The sequence below is a fragment of the Chaetodon auriga genome, chromosome 18 (genome assembly GCF_051107435.1).
Source record: "Chaetodon auriga isolate fChaAug3 chromosome 18, fChaAug3.hap1, whole genome shotgun sequence".
Taxonomy (NCBI): Eukaryota; Metazoa; Chordata; class Actinopteri; order Chaetodontiformes; family Chaetodontidae; genus Chaetodon; species Chaetodon auriga.
Window position 1 is genome coordinate 14,628,959 of NC_135091.1, and position 27,452 is coordinate 14,656,410.

Here is a 27,452-nt window from a genome sequence, read left to right on the forward strand (position 1 = left end):
TCCCTTTGTAACAGACACTAAGAGCTTGTAGTGTGTGTGTGTGTGTGTGTGTGTGTGTGTGTGTGTGTGTGTGTGTATGTGAGCTGGACATTCCTAATGCTCTGAGGCCTGAACCGGGATAAAGGCCAAAGACAGATAATGACTGACAGAGGACATGTAGGGAGAGGAAAACACGGGAGACGGACCAGGTTTGGATCTGACTCCGGCTGTATCAAAATCAACAGATGACCATGCACTGGATGTCGTTTGGTGTCTAAATGAAAAGGTCAAAGGAGGCCTGACCCTGACCTGTGCATGTCTCAATACTGACCTCCTGTGGAGATTGTTGGACACAACAGTTGCTTTGTGGGGGAACTTTACACACTTCCTATTGATCACATGTAGCGAGAAGAGTGTGTCTTTTGCACAGTATGATGCCATTTACAATAGAAAAACATGGCCACAGTGGGTTAGTGTGTGCCCTGAAGTTAGGTGTAATAAATAACGAGCCACACGCTGAATTTTCACAAAGGACTTAAAATTTATAAATATTCTTTCAATGGAACATTAAATCAGTAGGGATGTTATATAATTCTTCCAAAAAAAATCCAACAGATTTTCAGAGAGCATGACAAAGTGACAATAATCTGATACACACATTGCTTCTCTACTCCAAAAATATCTAGACTTTTTACTGTATATCCCCCCCCCCCTTTTTTTTTTCAAATATATCAAAATATATGTCGACAGTAAGCATCAATACAGACCACACAGAAAGCAGAATCTCATGGGTTGGTCGGGTGCTTTTGCTTTTTGACTCATGGAGTGAACGCACTTCCTGTGTGGCATCAGTAAAGGTCACTCAGTGTTTGACCCCTGCCACTGTGGACACCCTGCGTGCTCAGAAACCGACTTCTCCCGAGTGCTGGCTCCGCCTTGTTGTCATGGTAACAAAGGATGCAACCGTGTCCATGCAAAGCTGCTAGGAAATTAAGTCACATAAATAATTACATACAATCTAGTCCATGCTTCTTGCAGGGCTGGCCAGCACTTGGGAGGATGACTCATGGCAACTTCCTCACTGAGTTGTCTTTAGCTCCATTTCCAGGAAGTCCCTGCACCACTTTCAGTAGCCAAAAAGGATGCAAGGAAAGGGGACAAGGAGAGGAAGCTGTTGAATGGTGTTGGGTTGTGGCCATGAGACGGTCCTGCACGCACAGGATTCCTGCCCTCTAGGGGAGAAACACCGTCAATGCACATCTGGGAGAAAGGCAACGGTGGCCAGCTGATTTGGACGGAGGGAGAAGCTGTTGAGCAAAATCCTCGATCTGCACTGCGTATTAATAAACTAAAACTCCTACATCTCTCAGCCCACTGGGAACCCATGTAGTTTTAATGACTAAAATAAGGGACTGTATGAAAATTACTTGGAGCGGGAGGTGGGGCTAACTCTCATATTTTTATCTTACAATGTTTTTCCCTTGGGTGAGAAACCCCCTCCCCTGATCTCCCCACAAACATGAACAAACCTCCCTTTAAAAAATGAGGCACCCTGCACCTTTTCTCACCGGCCCGGCCTCCCGAGTAATTTTCATTCAGCTCCTAATTCCCGCCACCTTCTGAAAACCCTCACTGGGCTAAATTTAGAGAAGAGAAACTGGTCTCAGATCAGTACCTGAGGAGATCTTCTACCTAGAGCCCAGAGGACGTCCCGTCCTGTCTCAGGTGTACTGTCTCTCCCCTAATAGGATGAATCAATAAAAGCTCAGGTGACCATGTTGCCACGGCATTCTCCCAAACGTCACACTTAAGGTCAGTCAGGTTAGACAGGAGAGCCAGAAGTTGTCTCTTCCCACAGGTCCCAGGTCAGATTTGACTTCTGAAGTACCTCAAAGGGGAATCAGATCAAATCTGCGTCTGTGACTGGCGGCCACGTCTGCTCCCCCGTCTGCCAGGGTGCGCTTTGGTCTGCTCTCCACCCCCTGACAGCTAAACGATAGAGACTAAACAACATTTACATCTCTGTCAACAACCGCCACTCACTCATTTCATTTCTAAACTTATAAGTTACAAATAAACAGAAAAACATTTCTATCTTGGAGAACAAAGCAATAGGATATAGTTAATCAATTAGACACAGTATTTCCAAATAAGTTAAATTGAAATCTTAATATATTGTATTGTGTACTCCATTTAAATATTTTTTCTTACTTTAAATATAATTATTACAGATCTTGCAAAAATACTACACTGTGCATTGGCTGTCTGCTTGTTTAAAGAGTGCCCGGTGCTTCCTGGGTTCACATATGTACACTTCATTAAAAATCGCTAAGAAGGGAGTTTCTGACTGCCTGTTATCCACAACCTCAGGTCACATGACGGCATCAAATCCCTTCATTCTCCTCTTTCTTTCATTTGGTAAAATCTCAATTAGCGCTGCGATGATTGAAAACTCAATTTGAAACAAAATAAAAATAATGCATATTCTTTTTTGATTTGTTAAGATCTTTTTCCAAAAATAGTAAGTCTAAAAATATATTGCATATGCCATCATAGGAAATTGACATAATAAAATATTCTTACTAAGGAGAAATTGTAAAGTAGGAGAATATATATTACCTCTTTGAAGAATCTGGGCGTTAATAGAAAAAAAAAAAAAACAACCCAATGATCAGGTTTAGATTAGTTTTGGGTCAGGAGTCATGCTGCTCAAATAGAGAAAAAGTTAAAGATGGCTTTAGAGTGTTGACAATGTTTCCGGCTTATCCAATGTTGAAGAACAGGGCGTTTGCTTGGAGGAAAGCTCTCGGGTACTCTTTATATTCTTAAAAAGGTACACACACTCCGACACGACTCATTTTCTGAGTGACAGTACAACACTTGCAGGTTTAAAGGCAATGAATGAGTGTGGCATGAAACCCACCACAACTCAATTAAGTATCAAACTCCCTCCCGCACATCCTACCCCACCCCCCACCCCCGCACACACACACTCACACACACGCCCGCGCCTTCAATCCAAATACACATCTAACACGGTGCTGTTTGTCCACACAGCGCGTCAGGCCTCCATCCAGATGCCTTTTTCAAATCTAATCACATCAACAGTGTGGATACGTACACAAATATACAGTATATATCTATATATATATAGATATATACTGTATATTTGCTAAGTATGTCAGAGCTGACTGGAAAATCAAATGGAATGACTCTAATAATATATATGTGTACTGTATATCTTCCATGGGACTGAACAGGTTGTGCATCAGTAATATGACAAACACGCTGGCCGACTCCTCTACTGGTGAAAGAAAAGAAATATACAGTTTACACTGACACAAGCAGCCATGACAGCCTTACTGGTTCCTTCTCTATGAAGCACACACACACACATACACACACACACACACACACACATATATACACACACACACACACACACACACACACACACACACACACATAAATGATACACAGTATGTTCGCCCCCCGGTAAGAGATTAGTAGCTGGAACCCAAAAAAAAAAAGAAAAAAAAAACACGTTCATGAACACACGTTTGTTGTAATTGAGGAATGGATTAGTGCAATATAATAAGGGAAGGAGGGCAGAAGTGCTGACAAGGACAAGAAGTGCAAGGAGGAGACGGGGACTGTGGCTTGTGTGACATCCTTTGGTTTGTCTTCAGGGGGAGGAGAGGGAGGAGGAGGCGGAGGAGGAGGAGGAGGAGGAGAAAAATTGGTGTGGATGTAGAATCAGAACGGGCAGAGCAGACACTGCGACGCTTCGGGACGCAACGCGAGCAACTAGAGGCCAGCGGACCGACGACGAGAGGAGCGCACTGTGTTTCTGACCAATGTACAGCTGTGACCATGAGTCCACTCACTGATCTGTCCACTGAATGAAAGTTCATATGAAACAACATCTTTTTATCTTTACCTTTGGGACAGTTGGTTAAACATAACAAGACAACTGAAGACGTCATCTCGTGCAGCGGGAGAGTATACAGGGGCGTTTTCATGATTTTGTCGCTTTTCATTGACAAAACGATCATCGACAATGAAAGTAGCCATTAGCTGCAGCCCTAAACCAGTGCATTTTGTCCAGTGATAAAGTCACAGCTGTCAGACAGTCGATCGGCAACAAAATCCTTTTTCTTGGGAATTACAGTACACATGTTTTACCGCTTTTACCGAGTTGTATGTGGTGAGACTAGCTGCCTAAAGCTCTACCTGCAAGTCATAAGGCAAGTCACAGGGAACCGCAAAGGTGAAAAATATAAGGAAAAACAAAGAAAAAACAATGACCCATGGCCCTTGAGTTGATGAGCCTTCACGGGGCTCAGGAGCGCCTCGTCTCTCTCTGACACTTGAAGGGCCTCTGGACAGCGAGGCTTCTTCAAGCCAGAGCTGTGGCTGACATGAGAGTGAGTTTGGAAATCCACCTTCTTTTGTCACGTGTGTTTTCACTAATAAAATCAGTTTGAGCGTCCTGACCCGCAGTTAAAGAGGCCCTGCTCTCGAGCAGAGCTTGGCAGAGAAAGATCTGTCTCACGCACCCCCTTCAGGTACAGTATATTTCGTTGCGCGGAGCGTCGCGCGAGATGAAAATGTATCTGTCAGTGTGGCACACGGGAGAGAGGACGAGGGGGGAGAGAGAGCTGCGCTTCCTCTAAAGCTGCTTGTTTGGTTTGATTGCCTGAAAGCCTCCTAAAAAAACACCACACATACCCACATTTATCCATTTATCCACACTGACAACACTCGCTCTCCCACTCTCTACTTTCACACACACACACACGAGTGAGACAAACTCAAATCAGGAGAAATAAGACGACACTCTCCATTAGCTGCTCCTTCACCCTGGCTGGCTGAACACCGTTAACATTGGGCTGACAGTGCAGGCTTGTGTTCCGCGGGAAGCACCTCAGCGCCGGACCATTCCTGAGCCACTGGCTTACAAATGGAACAAACGTGATTGTTGTGCTAAGATGCTTTGAGGGAAACGTGGACCTGACAGTAGCCCAGTTCAGTCTGGCGTTCCTGGCAGGCAAGGGCACACGAGCCTCCGTGCGACCTGCCAGTGTTGTGGAGGCTGAAAATTCCAAGCTGATGAATGAACTCTCCCTCCCTGGCTCTTCCAAAAAGGACTGAGATGGATTCATCGATCACGCTGTAACCCCTCTGTAGTCAACTAAAGGGATCTGTGCTTCATAATGTGTCACAAACACTTTTTGCTTCATCTGTCCTCTGCAGAAACCAGCCCCACCCCACCATCCTCCTTCCCTCAGATCGTGAGCACCCCCCAGCAGAAAAGACAGGGGTGTCCGGTCCTTCAGCAACCCCCCACCTCTGTGCTGGAGGGGGAGCCACGTGATGATTAATTCATGGGCGCGTCACCCCCTCCACCCTCTACTGCAGGTTCTTCAGGATGCGTCCGTAGCGGAAGTCGTAGACGTGCCTGCAGAGATACACCAGCTCGGGGTCGACGTCTGTGGGCACACAGCGGTGGGAAGGGGGGGCGAAGTCAGGGCGGCAGGGCACCATGCTGGCGCTGCCAGGTGGAGCGCCTTCAGCACGCCGCTTCACCAAGGCACAAAATCTACCCAGACACACGCACACACGGAGGGGGGAAATCAGAAGGTGATACTCTCTCTTCTATCCGCAGAGAAACCAAGCACAGATCAAATGCATCTTCGAGCTACTGTGCTTTTATTTGACGGTAACAAGCAGCCGAACTCAGAACAGATATTTGGAAATGATGTCAAAGCAAGTGCACGGCCTGGTGTTCTCGGGAATTCATTATCAGCTGCGGTGTGTCACCGATGTGCAGTAAGAAAGTCAGAAATCAGACTTCCACATATCTCACAAAGATGAGGTGTTGATTAAAAGGAACAACTCCAAACCTTTCAAAAAGACTTCCTGCTAACGATAATTACTGAGGTGTGTGTGTGTGTGTGTGTGTGTATATACTCACCTACAGTACTGGGCTAGTGGGAGGACGTAGCATCTGTCTTCTATGCAGGCCACACTATTTTCATCCTGATGCCGAGAGGCGAAAATCTCATTCTGAAACCACAGTGGGTGTACCAATGTCACATCGACACGAGCGTGTTCTACTGTGCTGGCTGAAGACTGAAGAAATGACAAGGCTTTTCAACTGCGAGCACAGCAATTGCTCATGTGCAGTAGGATTGGGCCTCTGTGTTTGGGCCACCGCGCACACAAAAATCCTGCCCTCCTCAGCTCAGGCTAGACATCCATTGTGAGGAGACACACGAGTGGCGTTTCACTGTGTGCTCTTTCTAACAGTGAAATTGCTCTCTTCTCTTACTCCTTGTTTGTGCAACACTGAGGTGGCAGAGATATCATCATGTTGGTGCTGTGGTTACGCCAAAGAGCTAAACAACTACCAACCGTTTCTGGGCTGCTGAGACAAACACTGACGTCTCCAGCAGCAGCGACTGTCTCACTGTGTGCACAGGCGAGGTTTCGTTCATGTATCCAGACCTCATTGTGCATTTTCATTTACCTCTAATGAAGAAATAGCTGATAATGACAACTTTTCTATTATGGGGCACCCATAAATATGTGATGCGAGTGATGTGAATGACAGCCCTCCCCTGGATTTAAGGAATTAATTGTTCCTCCTACATTCAAACAGATCTTCTCGTATTTCTACTACAACTTTCAGCTGTTTCTAAAAGATTACATGAGCAACGGCAACAATAAATATCACTGTATTTTGAGTAAATGAACTGAAATTGAGCTCAGTATGGTGGGGTTGCCATTGTCTGGATATGCTGTACAAGTTCAATATTAAGTTCAATGACACTATAAGATATGTAACTGTATGAACAGTGTAGTATAGTATGCATGTATAGTGTTAAACCATGAAAACGTGAAATAATCTGATAAAATGTTCAAAATCAACTCATTGTTTAAAATGGTTTTACATCCTGCTTCTTTTCACAATAAAAGACGTTAGTCTGTTATTTCACACTGCCACTTTTCCCAATGACAGTTTATCTAATACTGAACACATTGGTGCTCCATAAAAAAACTGGATAGCACTAATAAAGTAATTGTATGCTCATTAAAATAATCATATAAAACTGTTTTTCACTGGATGTCGTCCAATAACTATGACATCACATGTACCTCAGTGGCTTGTTTTAAAGAGGGGACATGCAGTTTTTCAGCACACTCTTACTGTTTCCCTGCAAAACTTGGTTTAACCACTGGGCACATTAAAGGGAGCCTCACCTCACAGTGTGTGCTGGGATCTCGGCCTCCCTGGGTGTGCTCAGGTCGGTAGTACCAGAAAAGACTCATCATCAGCTCTCCTGAGGAGGAAACACACACACACACACACACACACACACACACACAGAAGATAACAGTCTTGGCCATATGTCCCCTGCTCCGTCCATCCATGCACACACACCTCCATATCTATTCCCGATCTCTCCCTCCTCCTCTTCTTTACCTGTTTTGGGGTCCTCCCACAGTGCTGATATCTTGGCAACATATGGGAGGGATTTCTTCCTGGGGCCTGATCGTAGCAGCACAGTGTCTCTGACACGTATCACTTCACCATCCCTCTCGACTCCTTCATAACACTGCCGCAGGGCCGTCTCATCCTCTCCCTGAGACACACAAATACACATGAAGGCATACACACCGACAGGGGCAGATATAATTCTCATTATAAAGACAAAAAGGGATCTGCCACGTGAAGCTGTGTGGTCAAAACACAATTATCTCCCCCGCCCCCCCCAAGAGCTTTTTTTCCTTTCTGCCAGGCAGCTGCATGGATGCTAAGGTTTCCAGTGGCAGGGTATTATCAGGTAGTGGAATACAGGAGAAAAAGTCTCACCAGAGAGAGAAGCAGCTCTCTAATCTCCCGCTCACTACTCAGAGATGCACTCACAAATAACCTACCGCAATGAAGACCTCCCTCTCTGCAGGCATTCCAACAGGCCGCCAGCCGTTGGTGGCACGTCTCCGGCTGATTCTCTTTTGTTTGGCGCCGCTGAGGCTCGGTAAGGGCGACGGCTGTTTCTGGGGCAGCCGAGTGCGGCCCACGGGCAGGGAGCCGTTGGAGGGCTTGGTGCTCTGTGAGCATTCTCTGGCCAGCTTCAACCTGGCCTGGGGCTGGTCTCGCCCCGACAGGGGGGTCAGCAGGTGGGGTTTAGTCTGGGTGGAAGTGGGCACACTGGACAGAGGGCAGCTGGACATGGGCAGGGAGGGGGGAACCAGAAGGGAGGGGCTGTGGTCGCCCTGAGGGGAGGAGTAACCCTCTGGAAAAGCAAAAGGGTGAAAGTCACACTTTTAAATAACACAGCAAGTAAGCAAAACAAATCAAGTTTGCACTTGGAGCTCGACGATGTAACTCTTGTAAGACAAAAAAAAAAATGTTTCTCTTGCAGATGAAATGTTTCATTCATAAGCAATAAAACGCACTTTTGTTCAGTCCAACACACTCAGGCGTTTTGCTGCTACAGCCTGACTTTGTTTGGCATGACCAGAAGCTATTGGCGGCTAATATTAGCGAACTTTAAGTATGAGGTTCAGATGCTGCTCTTCAGAAAAAGTTACATGAACTTTAAAATGAGCAGCTTGCATGGTCCCACTGTAAATCCGCGTAAACACAACCTGCTTCTTTTATCTTACTAATCAAACTCGATATGACCCAATTGTTATGGAAAACATTACATATGAGCCCAGAGCTCCTTATCGAGAAATATCTAATTCAGGAGCCTCAAGCTGTGGACACTTTCAAAGCTCATACCAACAAATAAAGACAACAAAAAAGCAGAAATGTTCACACTTGTAGGGGCACACAACTAGCCTGAGGCACACATTTAACAACACAGGACTCTTTAGCTTTTTCTGTAATAACCTGATCCAGATATAACATCAGGATAATGCCTCCTTTCATTATAACAGCTACATCAATTCCAAGAAGTGCCAAGAAAAATGAAGCTGCCATCAATGGGGAATTGCTGGTTAATGTGCGATTGACTATTTACTTCATCCGCTTGCCTCCTTCAGTAACTGTCTGGGTTTTAAATGAGCTGATCAACTATGACCATTTTCCACTCACCTGTTTTGATGCTGTGCGTGCATCCAGTGCATCCTGTGCTGAAAGAACAACCCCTGCTGGTGACAGGAGGCATGGCTCTGTAGGTGTAGCCACTGATCCCGCAGGCGTCGCCGAAACAGGGCGAAGCCACCGAGTTGCAGTAGGCGGGGTGAGGCAGCCCAGAGGGGTGAGACATCCGTGGACCCAGCAGCTTAGGGCCAGTCATCCTATTATGGCATAAACTGGAGGGTGCAAAGTTCAGAGGTTGCGGGGCCAGGCTTGCTGACGTTGTTCCAGTGTGTGTCGGGTGGGCGATGTGAACGTAGTAGCTGGAGAAGCAGTGGTCAGCCGTGCAGAGGCAGGGGTGGGGGCTGAGGGTCAGGGCTGTGTGCGGGTGGGAATGCGTCAGGGACGGTGAGGTTACGAGGCACTCACGCTTCACGGGGGGCATGGCTGAGTTAAGTGGTTGGTCGTCTGACTCTCCGTAGGGCTGCTGGCCCAGGAAAAAGGCCAAGCGGTGGCAGTATTCCACCGAGCCCTCTGGGGGACAGCAGTAGTACGGGCTCAGTTCCGTCTCCAGCTGCTCTTCCTTCACTTGCTTTAGCGGGTACGCTAGCATGCTGCGCGACTGGTAGCCCGGTTTGGTCAGTCGATGTGTGCAGCTGCCGGTCTCCCACTCCACTTTGGGCTCAAAGTCTGCCTTCTTCTTGCAGGCTGTGCAGCCACTGTGCAGCGAGGCCACCTTTTTCCCCTTCTGCTTTTGTGAGCGCCCCTTGTGTTTGACTCTGGAGTGGTGTTTTGGGGTTGAGGCCGCCGCAGGAGCCTTGCAGTCTGACGTGACAGTAGCTGTGGGTGCAGCCTTTACTCTCTGTTTACTGGTCGCGGAGGAGCTGGTTAACTTCAGCAGGGCTGCAGCGTTGAGTCCAGCTAATCTTCTGGGGGCGGGGGCATCCAGGCTCTCCTGACTCATCCCCCTGCTCTCCTCTCGCTTGGCTTTGGCCTTCTTGACCGGCTTGGAGCTTTGGCACAGTTCAAGTTTGTGAGACACGGAGGCTTTACTGATGTTCCCCCGTGAAGCCCTCAGGGCTCCGGGGACACCACTCCTGGCTGAATCTGCATCCAGGGATATCCCTCCATTCGTGGGCTCTTCCTGTCTCCTGGCCTGTTTGGCTGCCGGCTGAGGGTCAGTAGCTCTTTCGAGCAGCAGACTGTTCACCGCCTCAGCATTGAGAGAGGCCAGCCTGCGCTTGCGAGGTTGTGGGACATGAACACACTCACCATGACGAGGGCGGTTTGACTTTGATTTGGTTTTTGGTAATGACTTTTCCTGTTTTCGTTCACGGCCTTTCCCTTTTTTAGGTTTGGCTTTGAGAGATGGATGTCGGCGTGCATCCTTTTGCTCCCCTTCTTCAGAACTTTCCTCCTCATGGATGCTTTCCTCCAAACGCGTAAGCAGGACGTGGCAGCTGAGCCCCTCCCCATCTGAAACGCCACTCCTCCCTCGCAAAGGATACAACTTCCTGTCCCGTTTCTTGTCACGCCTCCGGTCGAGCTTTCTGCTCTGATGTGACTTTTCAGTCCTCCCTCTCTTGTCACTCATCCTCTTGGCCGGGTCTTTCCTTTGTTTGAAGACCTCACTTATTTTCTTTGTCCTCCCGAATCGCAGCGAGCGCTCAGGCTGGGCGCCGCCCATAGTGCCACCATGTGGCCAAAGAGGGCAGTTGTCCCACCAATCAGCACTGCCGTCGCTGTGCCTGAGGGATCCCTTCTGCCTTGCGTGAGTCATCACATGCTTCTCAACAGGGCCTAGAGATAAGAGACCGACAAGTGGTAAAAATTAGTTTGTCCTAGTTTCACCATGTGCTTACAGCGCTCACAATCGACAGAACAACAACCAGTGATCTATACAGTAGTCGACGTTACTTACAAACAAAGCTTTTAATTGGGTCCACAGAGAGCTGGCTCAGCTCTAAACATGTTGAACATCTCATACCAGCTGTATAACTTTTGTTTCGTGTAATCAGACAGAAGACGTTCAGATCAGCAGGCACCGCAGTCTGGGCCGTGCCGACTGATCAGGGCGCACACTCAGGCAGCGGTACGAGGTGTATTACATCGGGAGCACATCGGGACATTATTTCGAACAAACAGAGCCAACGAGAGCACAAAGACACTGATTATCTTACACGATCCTTCAGCTCACATTTAAACAAAACAACAACTGATGATGCATAAAGACACTTAATGACGAGTAAATTCAGCTGTATGGTTTTGCGACTGAATGTATTTGATCAAATGGCGAGATCCAGCTTTGATATGCCTGTTCGAGATCCTGTCATTAGAGCTGGTGTGTGCGTGTGCGTGTGTTTTATGCAGCATAGAGGAAATTGATGCACTCTGTCATTCATTCACTGCGCTCTTTGCCTTATCACCTTGTGTGCACAAGGCCTGCAAATAACAGCTTGTTAAGGCCAATTGTTTAGTCTCAATGTTTATTCTGAAAGGAAAAATGACAAAAAAAAGGCCAGACTATAATATTAAGCTCAACTGAGGAAAATAAGACAAACAAACAAGCCAGCTGAATGCCGACAGTATTTAAACCCGCCAAATTTACTGGCTAAAACCAATGTCTAAATGTCCACATTATGTAGAGGACGGGAATCTGGTGCATACATCTATAACACAACATACCGTACCCCCTGAGCTCATTGTAAAACCATTTAGCAATTAAACTCAATTTACAACAAACCAGTAGCAAGGGAGTATTTGCAAAAAACACTCCCTGAGCTCATTGTGAAATTGCAACAACTACAAGCAAACAATGACTCATGAACTCCATATGTTAGAGCAACTGATTTCTAATGCATGTCCATACACAGAGCATGACTTTACCTCAGTGTTCAGGGAAAAGGTAAAGCAGTGTATTTCTATACCGGAGCTTGGGTCATAAAGATTTACCGTCTGCCTCATGAGAAGACTAAGATGCATTTAAAAACTGAAAAAAAAAAAAAGAAATCCTGCAGAAAATACTATTACACCTTTTCCTTCATTCAGCTTTCCTTTCGTAAATGGAGGGTTTTTCTTTCCAAACTCACTCGAGCCTCTTGTCCTACCCCATTACTTCTCATAATTAGCTAATAATCGGTTAATGAATTTCCCCCGAAAGAGGAACTACATACACGCTAAATTATTATTTTTTTTCACTGTACAGAGATTCTTGCTGGCATATGATGTTAATGTGGGGGATTTTTCCAACCTCATACTGGGTGTAAAAAAAGTGCTTTTTCTCGTACATGTCTGCTTGCTTTGTTAATTCTGTGGCCTATCAGATGCCTGTTATATATCATGTGTTGTTCTCTCACTCCTTTCTTTGATTTCGACATGCATATTAACAGCAAGTCTCTCTATTCTCGTCATGTTAAACAGTGGAAAGAGGTTGACCATGTGAATTTAAAGTTTTCATTTCTCTAAATAAGTCTTATATCAATCGCATAGCTATGGGTTTATCACCAGAAAAAGCCCCTCTTCAGGTCTTATCGCAGTAGGCTTTTTAACATTTTCTAATTCATTGTCTGCTCAGACTGGGCTGATTTCTCGGCCTCCACTTGCTTCTTGCAGTTTTCTCAATATCACCGACCTGAAGGGCCAAAGAGGCCCCATAGCTCTAGATGCAGCAGCTCCAGACCCAAAGTTTTAGACAAACGCATGAGCCACCATGTCTTTCCCTTTTTCTAACTTCATGAACAACATAATAATATTGGAATACACCAGTAATAAAAAATTAAGGTTGAGTTTCCCCTTTTTCTTCTTTTTTTTATTAAAGGGGTAGTTTAGGGTTTTTGAAGTGTGTACTATCTACAGTAGACGGTGGTTAACACGAACCTAGTTTTGAGAAGCAGCAGGAGTGACCAGCGATGAACTGCTGTAGACGGTGGCAGGAACAAAATGCATTTTAGCCTCCCCCTCCAAATAAAATAAAATCAATATCAGTTTAAGTGTGCTACATTTAGAATATTTCCACTGCTTTACTTTGCCTTCAGACAGCTTTTTCCGATGGGGAACTGAAGCTGTTATATCCATCTATGCTCTGTTCAAAGACACCAGACTCCTTTGACAAAAACAATAATTTTACCTCGCAGAACACGGGACTTGCTGATCTACTTCTGCCTCGATCGTTTAGTTTGTTTGTGTGATTTTGTGACTTCGGCGTTTTAAAGAGATAGTTGAAATTCATCGAAGTCGCGCAATTATACAAACTAACTCATCGAGGCAGCAGAGGACCAGCAGCTCCTGTGTTTTGCGAGGTAAAATTACTGTTTTTGTCAAAAGAGTCTGGTGGCTTTGGAGAGAGCGATATAACGGCTTCAGTTACCTGTCAGAAAGGGCTATCTGTCAGCGAGGTAAAGCAGAGAAAATACTCTAAATACAGCACACACTTAAACTGATCGGACGAACGGTTGTCAAGAAAATCAAAGGACACACACACACACACACACGCACACGGACAGACAGAGATTCCTTCCTTTATAGCCTGGTGGAGCTGAGGTTGAACACTTCCAGGCCAGGGCATCTGTTCAGACTAGCATGGCTGTGTGAGGCACAGAGAGGCTTGGTGGCTGAGGCAGGTTTCCCTGTAGCGTGAACTCATTCATGACTGGTGATTTTGGCCCATCTAACCACTCACTTACAGTCAAAGCCCGACAAGATTTTTCAGACATGTTTGATTTTGTCTGCCCCAATCTGACTGGGCTTGTGCAGTGTGAACGCGGTCCAAGACTGAAATGTCAGAGTGATCGTGGTGATAGCCAATACGAGTTTAACTCCACGGTTAATTAAGATTAAGCATAACTCCCTGAACTATAACCTATTTTCACAGCGTTATGGTATCTAACAGAACTTCTTCATTATCCTCCACCTCAGAAAACACTTATTTAAACACAGCAAAAAGTTTTGACACCTTGAAACCAAAAAAAAAACCAATGCAACATTTTTGTGATCCTCTCAGAAACAATGGGAAGATGTTAATGAATGACAACATCACATGACACATCCCTCAGTCTTTGCCTTGTCACAGGACAGCTAACTCCAGGCTGTGCTTCTCAGATGAGATGTCATCTGTTGTGCGGGATGACCTTGCCAACTGAGACTGAAATTCAATACCACAATGCCAAAAAATCTGAGGAATTCAAGAAAAACTGCTGAAATTCCCTCCCACAATCTGTCAGATGAATAATCTAAATTAGCTCAACCATCAGCGTCCGCATTTGTGTGCTAATGAGGACTTTCATCATGATTTTCCAGCAGCGGTTGTCGGTCACTGCTGAGAAGTGTAGGTGGGGAAACAGCGGTGGAAATAACCTGTGAGGTATTATCTCATGTGGCAGCGTTCTGGCCAAACCACAATTTGGCTCTTTAAACACAGTTAGGCCCAGCGATCCTCAGGAAGTAATCTCACATTTACGGGAAGATCAACGACCCCGTGCGCTGTCTTTAATTGGTTAGAAAACAGATCATCGGCTCCTTTCAGAGCATCAAACACCGCGCACACCGGGATACTTTTTTTATGATAAGACTTGCAGGATCTCCCAAGACTCTGGAGACAATGTGTGTAAAACAGCAGCCCAGATGAGTGTAAATAACAATCCAACTGAATCAGGACATGCAAATAGACCAAAGTAGTTTAATAATTATCTACACACTCCTCTCATCCTTTTGTATGCTGCAGGTACAGCTAAAGCAAGTGCCATGCAGTGTCCTCAAAACTCAACTATGAGCATGCTGTAAAAAGACAAAACACCACATATCATACAGCAAATCACCGCTGAGCACGTGACAAAATTATGAAATGGAAAAATGAGAACAAAGTGTGTTAAAGATAATTGATTATCTTTATTGCAATGCTTTAACTGGCATGTATATATGAAGAATCAATAAGTGGTTTATAGCGCAGCATAATGTCGCTGTAAACGGACAGAAGGACATTGTAAGTGTGTCTTTACGCTGTAACTATAACTCCTCATAGAACTGTTGTGAACACAGCTGTGATCACACACATATGATGGTATGTCTTCAGTCGGTTTAAACACATTTTCTGTCAGTGATTTGAATTTGACTACATGGTTTCACTTTACTTTCAGTTGCCTTTCAGGGTAATAAATCCTTTGCAGGTTATGGTTTAATAATGAAGAACAATTACAGGATATTTACATCAATACACATGCATATACATGTACAGCAGGTTTCAAGCTATAAATGCATTTAAAACTACTGAAGGCATTATTATTTGTTATTAGAACTATGTTATACTGTGTTATCATCAGCTGTTTATGGACCAGTGATGAATATGCACAGCTGTTAACAATGACAACCATAAACACATAAATAATGTCCTTCTAAACAATAAAATAAAATATTACTTGTTTATATACTGCTTATAAATGCTGCATAGGAGAGTTAAAATAAAGTATGACTTTTTTCTTTCTATAAGGGACCGTATGAACGTTTCTGGAGTGTGGAGGTGGGCTGAATCATCCATTTCATTTCGTACAAAAACCAAGGCCCTTCATATGGTTATTAATATTTTCTTTGGATCCCCCCAACTCGCAAAATAACTGCAATACCCTGACCTCTATATCTCAAAGTAATAGATCTATGGAAAAAAACAATACAGTGAAAATACAGCTCTCATAAAGAGCAGTTACACAAGCAGGCCCATAACGGCCCCTGAATGAGTGAACCGGGCCCAGGCGCCAACTTTCTTGGTTCTGATGGACTTTGCAGTATTTTTGCAGCAGAGTGAATGAAGGATGAGTGAAATGAGAAAAGGCTGAACCGGCCCCTGACCTCCCAACACCACCCTCCCTTGAGCAGTAATTAAAAACACACAACTTTCCCCTTTTCTGACCCCCATCCCCTCTCCTATCATTTCCATACAGTCCCTCATTTCTTGATTTTCCCCGTCAAACACTGAACACCTCATCGAGCCTCTGAACCCCTCCAAAGAAGACAGATCAGAGGAGGACAAACCACTTAATCACAGAACTGCCCGCCATGCATCTCCACTCTTACAACTTACAATAAAAGGTAGAAAGTGGCATCATTTTCAAGGCGTCACGAGCCCAAAAGGTCCACAAAGCACCACGTTATCCAACCAGTGAGCAACATGCAACACACCTTGCAGGAAACAACTCCATCTCTGCTCCAGATCCCTTGGTAACACTGGCTGAGCCTGCCCCAACCACCAACGACTCATCCGCCAGCATCACCCCTCTAATTAATACCTCGTCCGCTTGGCTGTTAAAGGTTTCTCCATCCAACTTCCAGGTAGAAAAAAAAACAAAACAAAACAAAAAAAACCCCACACACATCAAAAATAAATAACCAGTCGGGTAACGTGGCCCCGTCGGATCAGATTGACATGGCTCTTATTTTACATTTTCCACGCCACAGCTGGTGACAGGCACGGCGGGAGACGCTGGGGTCGATCAAGAAGAGATAGAAGACCGCAAGAATGTCAAACATTAGCTCGCTGCCTTTTTGTTTTGTTTTGCTTTCGCCCAAGACTTGCACCGCAGCCTTGAGCTTGATCTCCAACACACCATCCGCTGAGATGACGAGGAAGCGTTGCATACATGCATAGCTTAATACACACTGCATGTGTAAATATACACATCCAGTGGCCGAGGGATCCAGTGTGATGGGATACAGTACAGCTCGACGTAGCTTGCCCATCTGAAGTAGCCACTCAGGCTCTAAATATGGGCTGTAGAGGGGAGGAGGGGGGGGGGGGGTGCTACCCGAATGCACACACACACATACACACACACACACCAAGCAAAATAAAGGGCAGTCACCCCTCCTGATCACATTTTCTAACCGGATTCCTCATTACCGACGCGGTGGCTGTTCTGATCCCGGTCCTGGTGGAGACCTGGGAGGCTATGGCACGTAGCAGCAGCCCCGCGTATCGCTTCTGGTGCACGAAGCGAAAAATGGGTTCTGCGCTCCTCTCTGGACGGCTGGCCAGTCGGAACAACTTCAAACATTCAGGGCGAAATAGCAGCCCACATAAAAAATTAAAAAAATCAAGAGGTGGTAACTTACGGCTCGCCGACACGCTTCCTCCTGCCTGCCGGGGGAACCGTCGAACAAATCTGCGGGTAGAAGAGGAGGAGGGGGAGCAAGGGGGAGAGAGAGAGAAGGACGCCGGACTGGTGCGATGGCAGAGCTCCGTAAACTGGGAGAGCTGGGGAGGAGTGGAGAGAGGACGGTCGGTGGCGCTGCCTGCGAGACGTGTGAGCTCTTCCTGGTTGGGCTTCCACCGATTTGCAGAAAACTTAATCTGAACCAATTGCCACACGGACCGGGCTCGCTTGACACCCGCGTCCGCCAATGACGGCCAAACAGCTGTTTATGGTGAAGCGGGTGGAAGAAACTAAATATTTGCGGTATCCGAGGTAACTTGCGTCCGCTGTATTAAAACACGGCGCTACATCATGGGCGATGGATGTTACTGCTCCCCCCCCCCACCACCACCACCACCACCCATCCACCCCCGACTACGACGACAGACAGCCTCACCCTGTCATCTGTCGTGACCAAACCGCGACCAGTCAACCGCCAAGACAGTTAAAAAACGTCGCGAGGCATCCCCGTGAGAGGTGACCGTGCAGGAAGGCCTTTAAAAGCATATCAACAGCGTGCCATGTGGCGCGCGCCAGGCTTTAAACGCTTCCCATGTCGCCAAGTTCGGATGAGTTATGGGATGTCAAGAAGAGCAAACCCATCTAAAACTCACTTCAAAGCCAGCTCATGGCCACCCTGAGCTGCATGCGAGTGCCTCATGTGCTTTAAAGGGTTAAAATCTTTAAATAACTAAAAGAACAAAGGCAAAGTGATATCCTTATTTATTATCTTTATTAGGGCTTGGGCATGTGTTCAACATGGCCGAACAAACATAAGCTAACTCCACTCTGCATTGAGTATTTATCCTCTTTATATAACTCAAAGTAGTGATATCACACTGTAAATAATACTTGATGCAAAAGTCCTGCATTCAAATATTTTATTACCAGCAAAATGCACTTAAGTATTAAAAATACTTAACATGCATTCAGCATCAGCAGTGGAGCTAATTCTACTAACTCACACAGTCACCTTTAGTTTAATCATATCTAATACACTCAATATCAGGGTTTGGAAGTATGCAGATCATGCAACCCAACACCAGCTCTAACATCTCTAAAATGATGCAGATTATTCCAATTCGACTCATCAGTTTATATTTTTGTCTATTTAAATTCCCTCTAAATGCTGTTTCAAGGCCTTCCTGACACAGCTGATAAAACCCCAGTGGGGATATTCTGAATGCCTTCACTTTGTCAAATTAGTCACGTATGAATATATTCAGTTTAATCTACCTGGAAAATGCCCACATTGTGTCAATTATTCATGGTAGAATGTAAAATCGCACGTCCGGGTGGCTAAAACCTCAACTTTCCAGAGTAAATACCAAGGACGTGACCTCAGTGTCCTCAATTATAGCTACGGCCTTCCATAGAATTTATATATTTATCATAATCTGCCAAGTAACTGCTAACTATAACTGTCAAATAAATGTATTTAAACAAAAAATACAATATTTCCCTCTAAAGTGTAACAGAGTAGAAGTGTAAAGCAGAAAATGGAAACACTCAGCTAAAGTGCCAGTACCTCAGAATGGTACATCAGCAGAGTACTTGAAGAAATGTACCTACATTCCAACACTTCACACTGAGCACAGACACGCAGCCCTGTTGGACAGATTACTCCAGTTTGTGAGAATGTAATCCATTACATGTTACATACTTCCTGTTGAGAGCAGAGCTCAAACTGCCTTCCTCAAACTGAGGCAGGATCTGCAGTGAAGAGGTTACCCAGTCGTTAGATAAGGTGCCAATTCCAAGTAACTGGAACATTTTGATATTAAGCATGTCTTCATCTGAGTAAGAGGAGGCAGCTGCGGGGTAGAGCTGTAGGTCAGTGTGGGTCTGACAGGATGGACAGGTTGGAGGTGTTGCTTGCATCTAATGCCATATTGCCATAATGTCTGCACTGCCCCTGCCTCTGAGCAACAATGAAGTATTGCAATAAGCTACTTAAAGCTTTATTAAAAAGCAGAAATGTGTACCTCAGATTTCATCACTCAAGCTCCTGTCTGTTGACCGTGAATGGCACTGATCTGATACATTATAGACTATATGTGTTAAATGAAAGAAATAAATTGCTTACTACTGACATCTGAAACTCAATAGTTACCCATTTCTTTATCTCGTCTGTCATTACGGCCACAAAAATGGCGTCTGAAATAGCAGGGTGTAGTTTACCCCACCTAAACATCTCTTGCACACAATCTGCCACCAGCGTTCACTGTTCGGTAGAGACACTTGACAAAAACCTGTAACTACCAGATTCTTAATCCCCCCGCTTGTCAAAGCTGTTTTTAGGACTTTAAAACTCTTATTTATCACAAAAAGATGCATTAGGGTTTTAATTGTATCTGACATGTACTGCTGTGCATCACTGCTGTGTCTTTCTTGCACTCAGACTCCAGAGGAATTTATTTTTTTATTTTATTTTATCAGATGTTATGTAATCTGCCATCAATGAAAACAGCCACTTTGGTACCTAATCTAAACCGCAGACTTTTTTAATGGCCAGAAACTGTGCTGAAAGTCTGAAAAGCTCTAAGAGCTGAATTACACACTTAGCTCAATGGATGACTTGAATACACGGTTATTACATCAATCTTGGCTCTTCAAAGATGAGTTTGGAGATTACAGGCCGAGCCCTTCTGTGCTGTGGGAAAGCAGCTCGGCTGATTGTCACATTGTGTGATGTCAAATAATCAATACCTCATCTTTGTAGTGATGCTGATCCAATCAGCTCTACTGTTACATTAAAAACTAATCACTTATTGTTTGTCTTAGGAAGCAATTTACATGTTCAACCTCCACCTGTGGATGTGAGAGCACTCCTCTGCCCGAGCTGGAAACCTAAGAGATAAACTGCTGTGTGTTAATTCGTTTCTTGGTGTAAAATAGGCAGGATCACTGACAGAGAAATCCTTTTCTTTTTCATTTAAAATCCATCTTATCAGTAGCAAATAATGACTAACTGTGGCCAGCTCGGCCTCGTGTGGGTTACATTACATTCATGATGTGTGCAGCGGAAAGACAGAGAGGAAGTTGTGGCGCTGAAAAAAAGGGTGTGGAGGTCGTGTGTTTAACTTGAGGTTCATGAACTATCCCAGACCTACAACTGATGGTGTTATATACAGGCAGTTAATCAAGTGCAACCTGTCCAGTGCCAGACTGAAGGCAAATTACAAGCTGGTCAACATTTGACACCACACAGCAGGACACTTCCTTCAGCATCCTTCTTTCACATGAAACCAAAACATGCAGCACTCACACCTTCCTTCAGACTGCAACCACAAACAACCAAATTCATGAGAACCTCGCTATAAGCAGATATTTACAAAAATCAATGAAGCTAATGAGGCAAAGCATTATATTCTCTCTGTGCTGTTTTTAATTGAGTATATGACAAAAAGGATTAGCAAATAATTGCATTCTATTTTATTTTTGTTTCACACAATGTCCTAACTTTTGTGGAATGAGGGTTGTATATCGAGACAGAAGAAACTTTGGCAAAATGGCTGCAAATCCTCCATCGCTGGTACTTAAATCTAAATAAACTCCAATATTAACACATAGAATTCATTCATTTAGAAGGAGCTCTACATTGTTTGCTTGTATCTGGTCTCACCTGTTAATGAATTGCCGCAAAATAGCTAATCAGCTAGCTACTATTTAAATGATGTGACTACAGAGTTTGCAGACTTGAACTGTTTGAGTGACAGGGCCGGGACCCAACCAGCTACATCGCAATAAGAACTCAAACAAACAAGGCAGCACGACACAGCGCGACTGTTTGGATGATAATGATTACACTGCAGGAATTGTTGGAGAAGCTTATGTGGATGTTTTTTTTTTTATACTCTTGATATGATGGAATCAATTATAATAACAGTGAATCTTTGGTTCTCTGTGAAGGAGCAAACGACTGTGCTTTACAGCCACCTTTCAAGTCTGCAGGGGTTGAACGTTTCATGCTGAAAAGACAGACTTTGTGAGAAGTATCACTTTAAAGCTGCGGCTTTAGTTTGCTCATTCCAGTGATTCACTTTAACATATTCTCTAACAGTCAGAGAGAAACTGAGCTTCACTACCTGCAGCTGTTACAACTGTCATTTGAATTTCAAGCAGACGTACTCTACGCGTTCATTAAAACATTTCTAAAAAATCGGTTTACTTGGTGTTAATTAAAAAGATATTGGATAATTCACTCCAATGTATGTTTAAAAAAATGGAATGATTAAGCTGAGAGTCAAAAGCACAAGATTACATGCCTCTATGTGCTATGACAGGCGCTGATTTATTAATTCCTATTATGTTCGACTCATTAGTATATACTGTTGGATTCCTAACTGAGGTTATACTGTGAGTAAAGTGTGTGGGGAAAGTTTTCTTTTCCTGGTCTCTTACAGAAAAGCAGAGACAGCCACAGTCGTGGATGGATTTCAGAGAGCGAACCTCGGTGCACACACTCAGGCTGACCTCAAAGGACGACACACACTTCAGCTAATATCCTTCATTCAGTTGTTCAACATTTCTTGCCCGTTTCAACTCTGAAAGCATGAGAGTTACTGTGGATAAAGAGTATGGCAGGCAATTGGAAATGAATTCAACGATCAGGGTATAGCTTCTACTTAACGCGCCACCTATGTGTTAATTATGAAATATATCAGCTTTTGCTACCGACGTGTGTAAACTGTGAAGCACTAACGGGGTAGAAATCAGTCCAGCAGATGTGTAAACCTGGTGTATGGGTGCAGGGTCTCCTCAGGACAATGACAGTGGACGAACATAAACAAGCCTCTTCTAATGAAACCAAGCAACCGTGACATTAATCTCACTCCTCATCGGAAGGTGCTCCTGTATGGAACTGCTCAAATGACAACCAGTGTAAACACACACAGAGGCACAAAACATTTGACCAAGGGTTGCACGAAATTTACAGGCATTCAAACAGGTCTCGATCATGAGACTTTACACTTCAGACAATTTCAAAGGGAGCTGTCATGTATATCTTTGTCGCATTACAGGCAAAGGAAAAACCAAGTAAATTAGGGGTGAACGGTGCAATAGAGTTTATCATGTAGTATCATTCAACATAAATATCAGCTAAACAGTAAAGTACAGCACATTACACCAAACTGCAGTAGTGGAAGAAGTGTGGAGCTAGTTTCAACTACTTTATATACAGTTAATCTACGGGTCAGGCCCCCCACACAAGGAGTCACAAGATAAATATCAGGTGTCATGAAGATGATTAATGAGAGAGGAAAGTTCTGCTGTGCAGATTTTTAGTCATTTTTCTGATTCCATCTCTTATCTTTGCTTGCTTGTGAAACATGTCATCATTTTACCTCTTTGGGCCTGAAAACATCATTCAAATTAAACCATCTGTGTCAGTGAGGAGGGGCTCAAGACACTGTTCCTGTAAGTAGGTTTGTATTTTATTTTATATAAGCATCATATATTTTCAATGTATTAACTGTTTAAGTAACTGGAAAATACAGCTGTCAGATAAATGCAGTGGAGTGAAAAGTACAATATTTCCCCTTTGAAATGTAGTGCAGTAGGACTATAAAGTGGCATAAAACAGAAGTGAAAAATACAAAATTGAATAAAAGTAAAGTGCCATGAGTCTGGGGCAGGTTTGTGGTGTCATGGTTGTAGATATGCATCTTATCAATACTGTGTATTTCTGTTGTACACAGTAGAGAGTCAAGGTAAGGTCAAAATATTGTAAATGATTCACACAATTGAACAATGATACACAGCGGAGGAATAAAATGAGTGAAGACCATTTTAATATCCAAAATATGCCACTAATCCAAAAATGATTCCAGTGGCCCGTATTTCATTGATGATTTAAGCGTTAGATTTGTATGTTGGCAGAGGCCCATTGATAATTCACTGTGGATTGCCTTTACAGTAATGGCTCAGTTATTAGGCCTGCATGGCTATTTAATGACGGGTCTAGGTGTGAGTCATTATAGCACTTCTATATTGAGTTTTATGACATTTATGATGGTTTAGTGAGGTGGGGAGCGGCCTGTTGGATCAGAGAGGAAATGTGGTAAAGAGGTGTTGCGTGGTGAAGTGGAAGTCTGCTGAAGAAACTCCAAAAGATTAATGTTCAACCACAATAAACTAGTGTGTCAAAGAGTGGCCTGGGAGATCAGCTTTTTCATTTACAAGAGAAGCAGGGCATTTCTCACAGTGTGATCCAGAGAGAGAATCACTGAAAAGGTGGCTGCAGGTGAAGAGTGCTGATTAAGAAGTACAGCAGAAATACAACAGAGTACCTTTATTTGTGATACTTTATGTACATTTTGCTGCTAATACTTCTGCACACACATAGACGTTTGACTGCAGTTCTTTTACTTGTTCATGCTGTTGTATTGGTGCTTTTCTTCCAACACTGCTGATTAAATATTTAAACATGGGTGTGCGTCGCACTCATCTCAATATTAAAAGCAAGCATTTAAAAGAGCATGTGTGGCTTTCTATAATCAGAAGTGCACATAACTGGTCCGCAGGTCAAATCAGCTGATTGCAAGGTTCCTGACTGTGAGACACTTAATGGCTCCGTTGTCAAGCTGCTGCAGCTTTATTTACAAAAATGTGGGGGGGACAATGTACTGCCATGCTGAACAAGCTGACTGAAGGGGGGGGGGGGGCTGGAAAACTGTTGAAAATATCAAGACTATTGCCAGCCATTGAAATGTAACTGGCTGCGAGTGATAACAGTGACCTGCAGCATATCTGAACAGAGTGTTTTCAGTGTTTTCCGGCCAACATGCTTGACTTTGGCAACATATTGAGGAGCACATCCAACAGGTTTCAGAGGGAAACGTTGACACTTGCTCGAGGGTGAGGGCCCTACACGACACGCATGGTTTCTAATGCTGATGCTGACAGGAACAAGACAGAATTTATTCCGGGGTTTAACTGAAGAGTTTGAAATCAGATACGACTGCCTGAGGTCATGTGATCATTGTTAAATTTTTGATCCTTCAACTTGGCCCCAGGAAATGCAAGACCTCCACTGTTTTGGCAACACGGCGATGTTTCTTTCATTCTTCAGAAGCATGAGGCCAACTTGCAACTTGACAGAGACTCCACAGTAAGAGACCCTGCACTTAAACAGAGCAGGAAAAGGCTTGGCAGCGTTCTCTGTGTATAACTTGTATAACATCAGAAAGGTGTTTAAATTGTCTCCGCCTTTGAGCAGTGGAGTGGAGCATGTGAGAGGGGATTCACACATCTCAACAAGCACAGCAAAGCACAGATCTTGCCTTTCACATAATCGTCTCACAGCCCTGATGCACGTTCAGCTGCAAAAGACGACCACAGAGACATCTGACCCGAAGCCAGCTGCTGGCCTGTGGATAGAGACAGCCAATCACAGACTCAACCAGGGACTGGGAGGTGCATCTTCATCATCTACCATGCAGGAAGCTGAAGCAGATGAGGAAGATGCTAAGAAGACTGCATTTATTTATACTTGCTATGTATCACCATCTCCTGGTACTCAGCTGAGTAAAAAGTTATGTGCACCCCTGTGCATAATCAATGCATAGAATTCAAATAAAGACCAAAATCAAGTGTAGACCTACAGGATTTCTGGATTCCAGTCAGTTTATGCACAAACAGGAATTTGTCACCACCCACGCATTCCTCATGCATATAGGGTGGTCAGCTGTGCAGTTTAATGGGCTGCTACTAAAGTGCTGAAGTATTTGCACTTATGTCGCACAGAAGTCCATGTTTCATTACAAACTCAAAAGAACCGATGAAAGAATCCCACCCTGATTCTCGAAGCTCTCATGCTGCCACTTCCTCCTCCATCAGCTCTCAGTAGCGCCTGCGGTGAAGACCACTCGCTGACAGCACGAGCCTCGGGTGGTTTGTTCATGATGTCATCACGGCATCATCCCTCATGAGCTCATTACCTTCTAGGACCTAATTGGAAAACTGCGATGTGGGCTAATGCTGTTGGCATTTACCTGCGCAGGGCAACAGGCCGAATTACACCAATAGACGTGATTCCAGTCTACAGTGGCTCATCTGTTCATTTTCACTCGACCCAAAGTCGCCAGTTAAAGGCCCAGTGTGAGTCACGCGCACACAGCAAATTATACCCCCAAGAAATGCCACAGCTGTATGTACCATAAAGTTTGCACACACACACACATACACACACACAGGTGAACACATGGCACATCCGTGCAGTCGATCATAACGCTCGTGAGCTCACTGGCTTCTGCCACCTTATCGCTGACCTTGTGTCAGTCTATCCCGCGGACAAAGCACTATTATGGCTTTGGAATTACACTTCGGTGGCTGTTGCTGGTGGAGGTGGAGGTAGCGAGGAGGCGGTGGGGGTGAGGGAGGGGGGGGCTATGATAACACACATTGCATGGCCAGTCCGACTGAGTACCACTCCCTGGGAATCTCCTTCATCATCATGGCCATTATCTGCCCCTGCAACGTCCTCCAGACATGACTAAAAAGCGTACACAAAAGAGCAGATCTGGCCATGCTCCCCCTGCCCCCCTCAATAACAACACAAAAAGAAAGGAGAGATAATGTGGAGCAGCCGCTACTTACCGCGCCGTAGCTCCGTGTGGCAGCCACTATCTCGTCTGCTTTCCAGTGAGGAGCCAGTCAGGGCACCTTGTTTTCCAAACGGCTAGGTGAGACCATACAGTGAGCGGGGAAGACAAGTCAGCCTCGTCCGACTCGACGCAGCTCAACTAGAGGAAATAAACACCAATGTCGCCGATGTTCCGCCACTCCACCCCGAGAGAACCCCTTTATAAAAAAAAAAAGAGAGAGAAGAGACGGAGCAAACAACTCTCCTCTCGCAAGCAGAGGTAACACTCCTTTCCGAGACGAGCAGGCTTTTGCTCAGGATGTTTTTTTCCCTTCTTCCTATCCCATCCACTCCTCCGACGCCAGCAGACCTGGAGTGCTGCTGCTGCTGGAGAACCCGCGCACACACACACACACACACACACACACACACACGTCGCTTATATCCGCCACTTGGCACGAACGCTGTACGCAGCTTTCAGTTTGCGCACCAGTCGGTGTGTTGCTGCTGAACAACAACTAGCAGTTCAACATGACTGACTGACTGACTGACTGCAGCGCTGACAGACTGGGGGGAGGTGGGCCGGGCGCGACCCCCCCCTCCTCCTCCTCCTCCTCCTCCTGCCACACAAAGTGAAGAAATCCACAGCAAAAGTCTCTCCAGGCTTCGTCTGAAGCTCGCGCACTATTTAAGAAACAAATGCGCTTTACATAACAAGAGCAGCAACAAGAGCAAGAACATCCTCATCCTACTTCTGTGCTGAAGCATGTGATGGCAACATGGTGAGTCTTTTAAAGGGGTATCCACGCGTAACTGCAGGCGAGGGTTCCCTCCGTGGATCCACCCCGTTAACTTTCTTGGAGGGATGCGCTGTGGCATGAATTGGACGCGGCGGTGACTGTCAGGCAGCCTGCAGGCACCTGTGCACAAACCAGGCTGCCTCAAAGTGAGATTCGGGCCAGGAAAAGCACTCCTGAGGTGCTGGCAAGGGCTCCGAACCGAGGGCTGCAAGTACGGGTCCAAGCGAAATTATATTCCCTATAAAAATGTAGTAGGCTTATTTAATTCTGCATTATCATACATGGCCCTCAAAGCATGAGCCAGAAATTTATGGACACTTTTCATTGCAGCTGCAGGGGCCCAGAGCCCCGGAGGATCCCCAAACCCACAGCTACACTGTATGTCAATTGAGGCATACGCGCCATAAAAAAAAAAAAAAATCAATTTCAACTAAGGAGCGTCCTGAATTTGTGGTTCTGCATTATTATCTGATTGTACGCCCCTGCTTTTTTGTCCCCCAGCTCTTAGAGGGTTTCTGCTTCTGTTGCAAAAGACTTTACTTAAGTTAAAATTGTGCTCATGAGGCATGTTCCTAAAAAAAATTGTGTGCAATCAAATAGCCTGATTTGAAGCAGAACAGTACTGCTTAGTCTATTGGGATAAAATGAAGTGCACAATGGGGGATGGGGGCACTGTGACGTCTTCATTGACCCTCATGGAAAATTAACTTTTCCCTCGACAGTGCTGTGTGAGTGGTCAGAGCACAGACTCAGCTATAAAACCCCAGTGCTGCAGCTAGAGATTCAGCAGCCTGCTCCAGGACACTTTAACGCAG

At 44.9% G+C, this 27,452-nt stretch overlaps 1 protein-coding gene across 3 annotated transcripts; it reads right to left on the reverse strand.

The window, feature by feature from the left end:
- Window positions 1–500: 500 nt before the first annotated feature.
- On the reverse strand, window positions 501–26,491 carry LOC143336504 (bromo adjacent homology domain-containing 1 protein). 3 transcript variants are annotated; one of them, XM_076756714.1, is made up of 7 exons: window positions 25,852–26,491; window positions 9,089–10,873; window positions 7,924–8,282; window positions 7,469–7,628; window positions 7,246–7,325; window positions 5,957–6,048; window positions 501–5,581 (listed from the first exon to the last, which is right to left on the reverse strand). In XM_076756714.1, the coding sequence occupies exons 2-7, from the start codon at window positions 10,851–10,853 to the stop codon at window positions 5,392–5,394; spliced, it is 2,646 nt and encodes an 881-aa protein (XP_076612829.1). In that variant the 5' UTR covers window positions 10,854–10,873; window positions 25,852–26,491; the 3' UTR covers window positions 501–5,391. The 3 variants fall into 3 exon arrangements, with proteins under 3 accessions (XP_076612829.1, XP_076612830.1, XP_076612831.1); XM_076756715.1 differs by lacking the exon at window positions 25,852–26,491 and adding an exon at window positions 17,171–17,522; XM_076756716.1 differs by lacking the exon at window positions 25,852–26,491 and adding an exon at window positions 16,241–16,293.
- Between the last annotated feature and the right edge of the window lie 961 nt (window positions 26,492–27,452).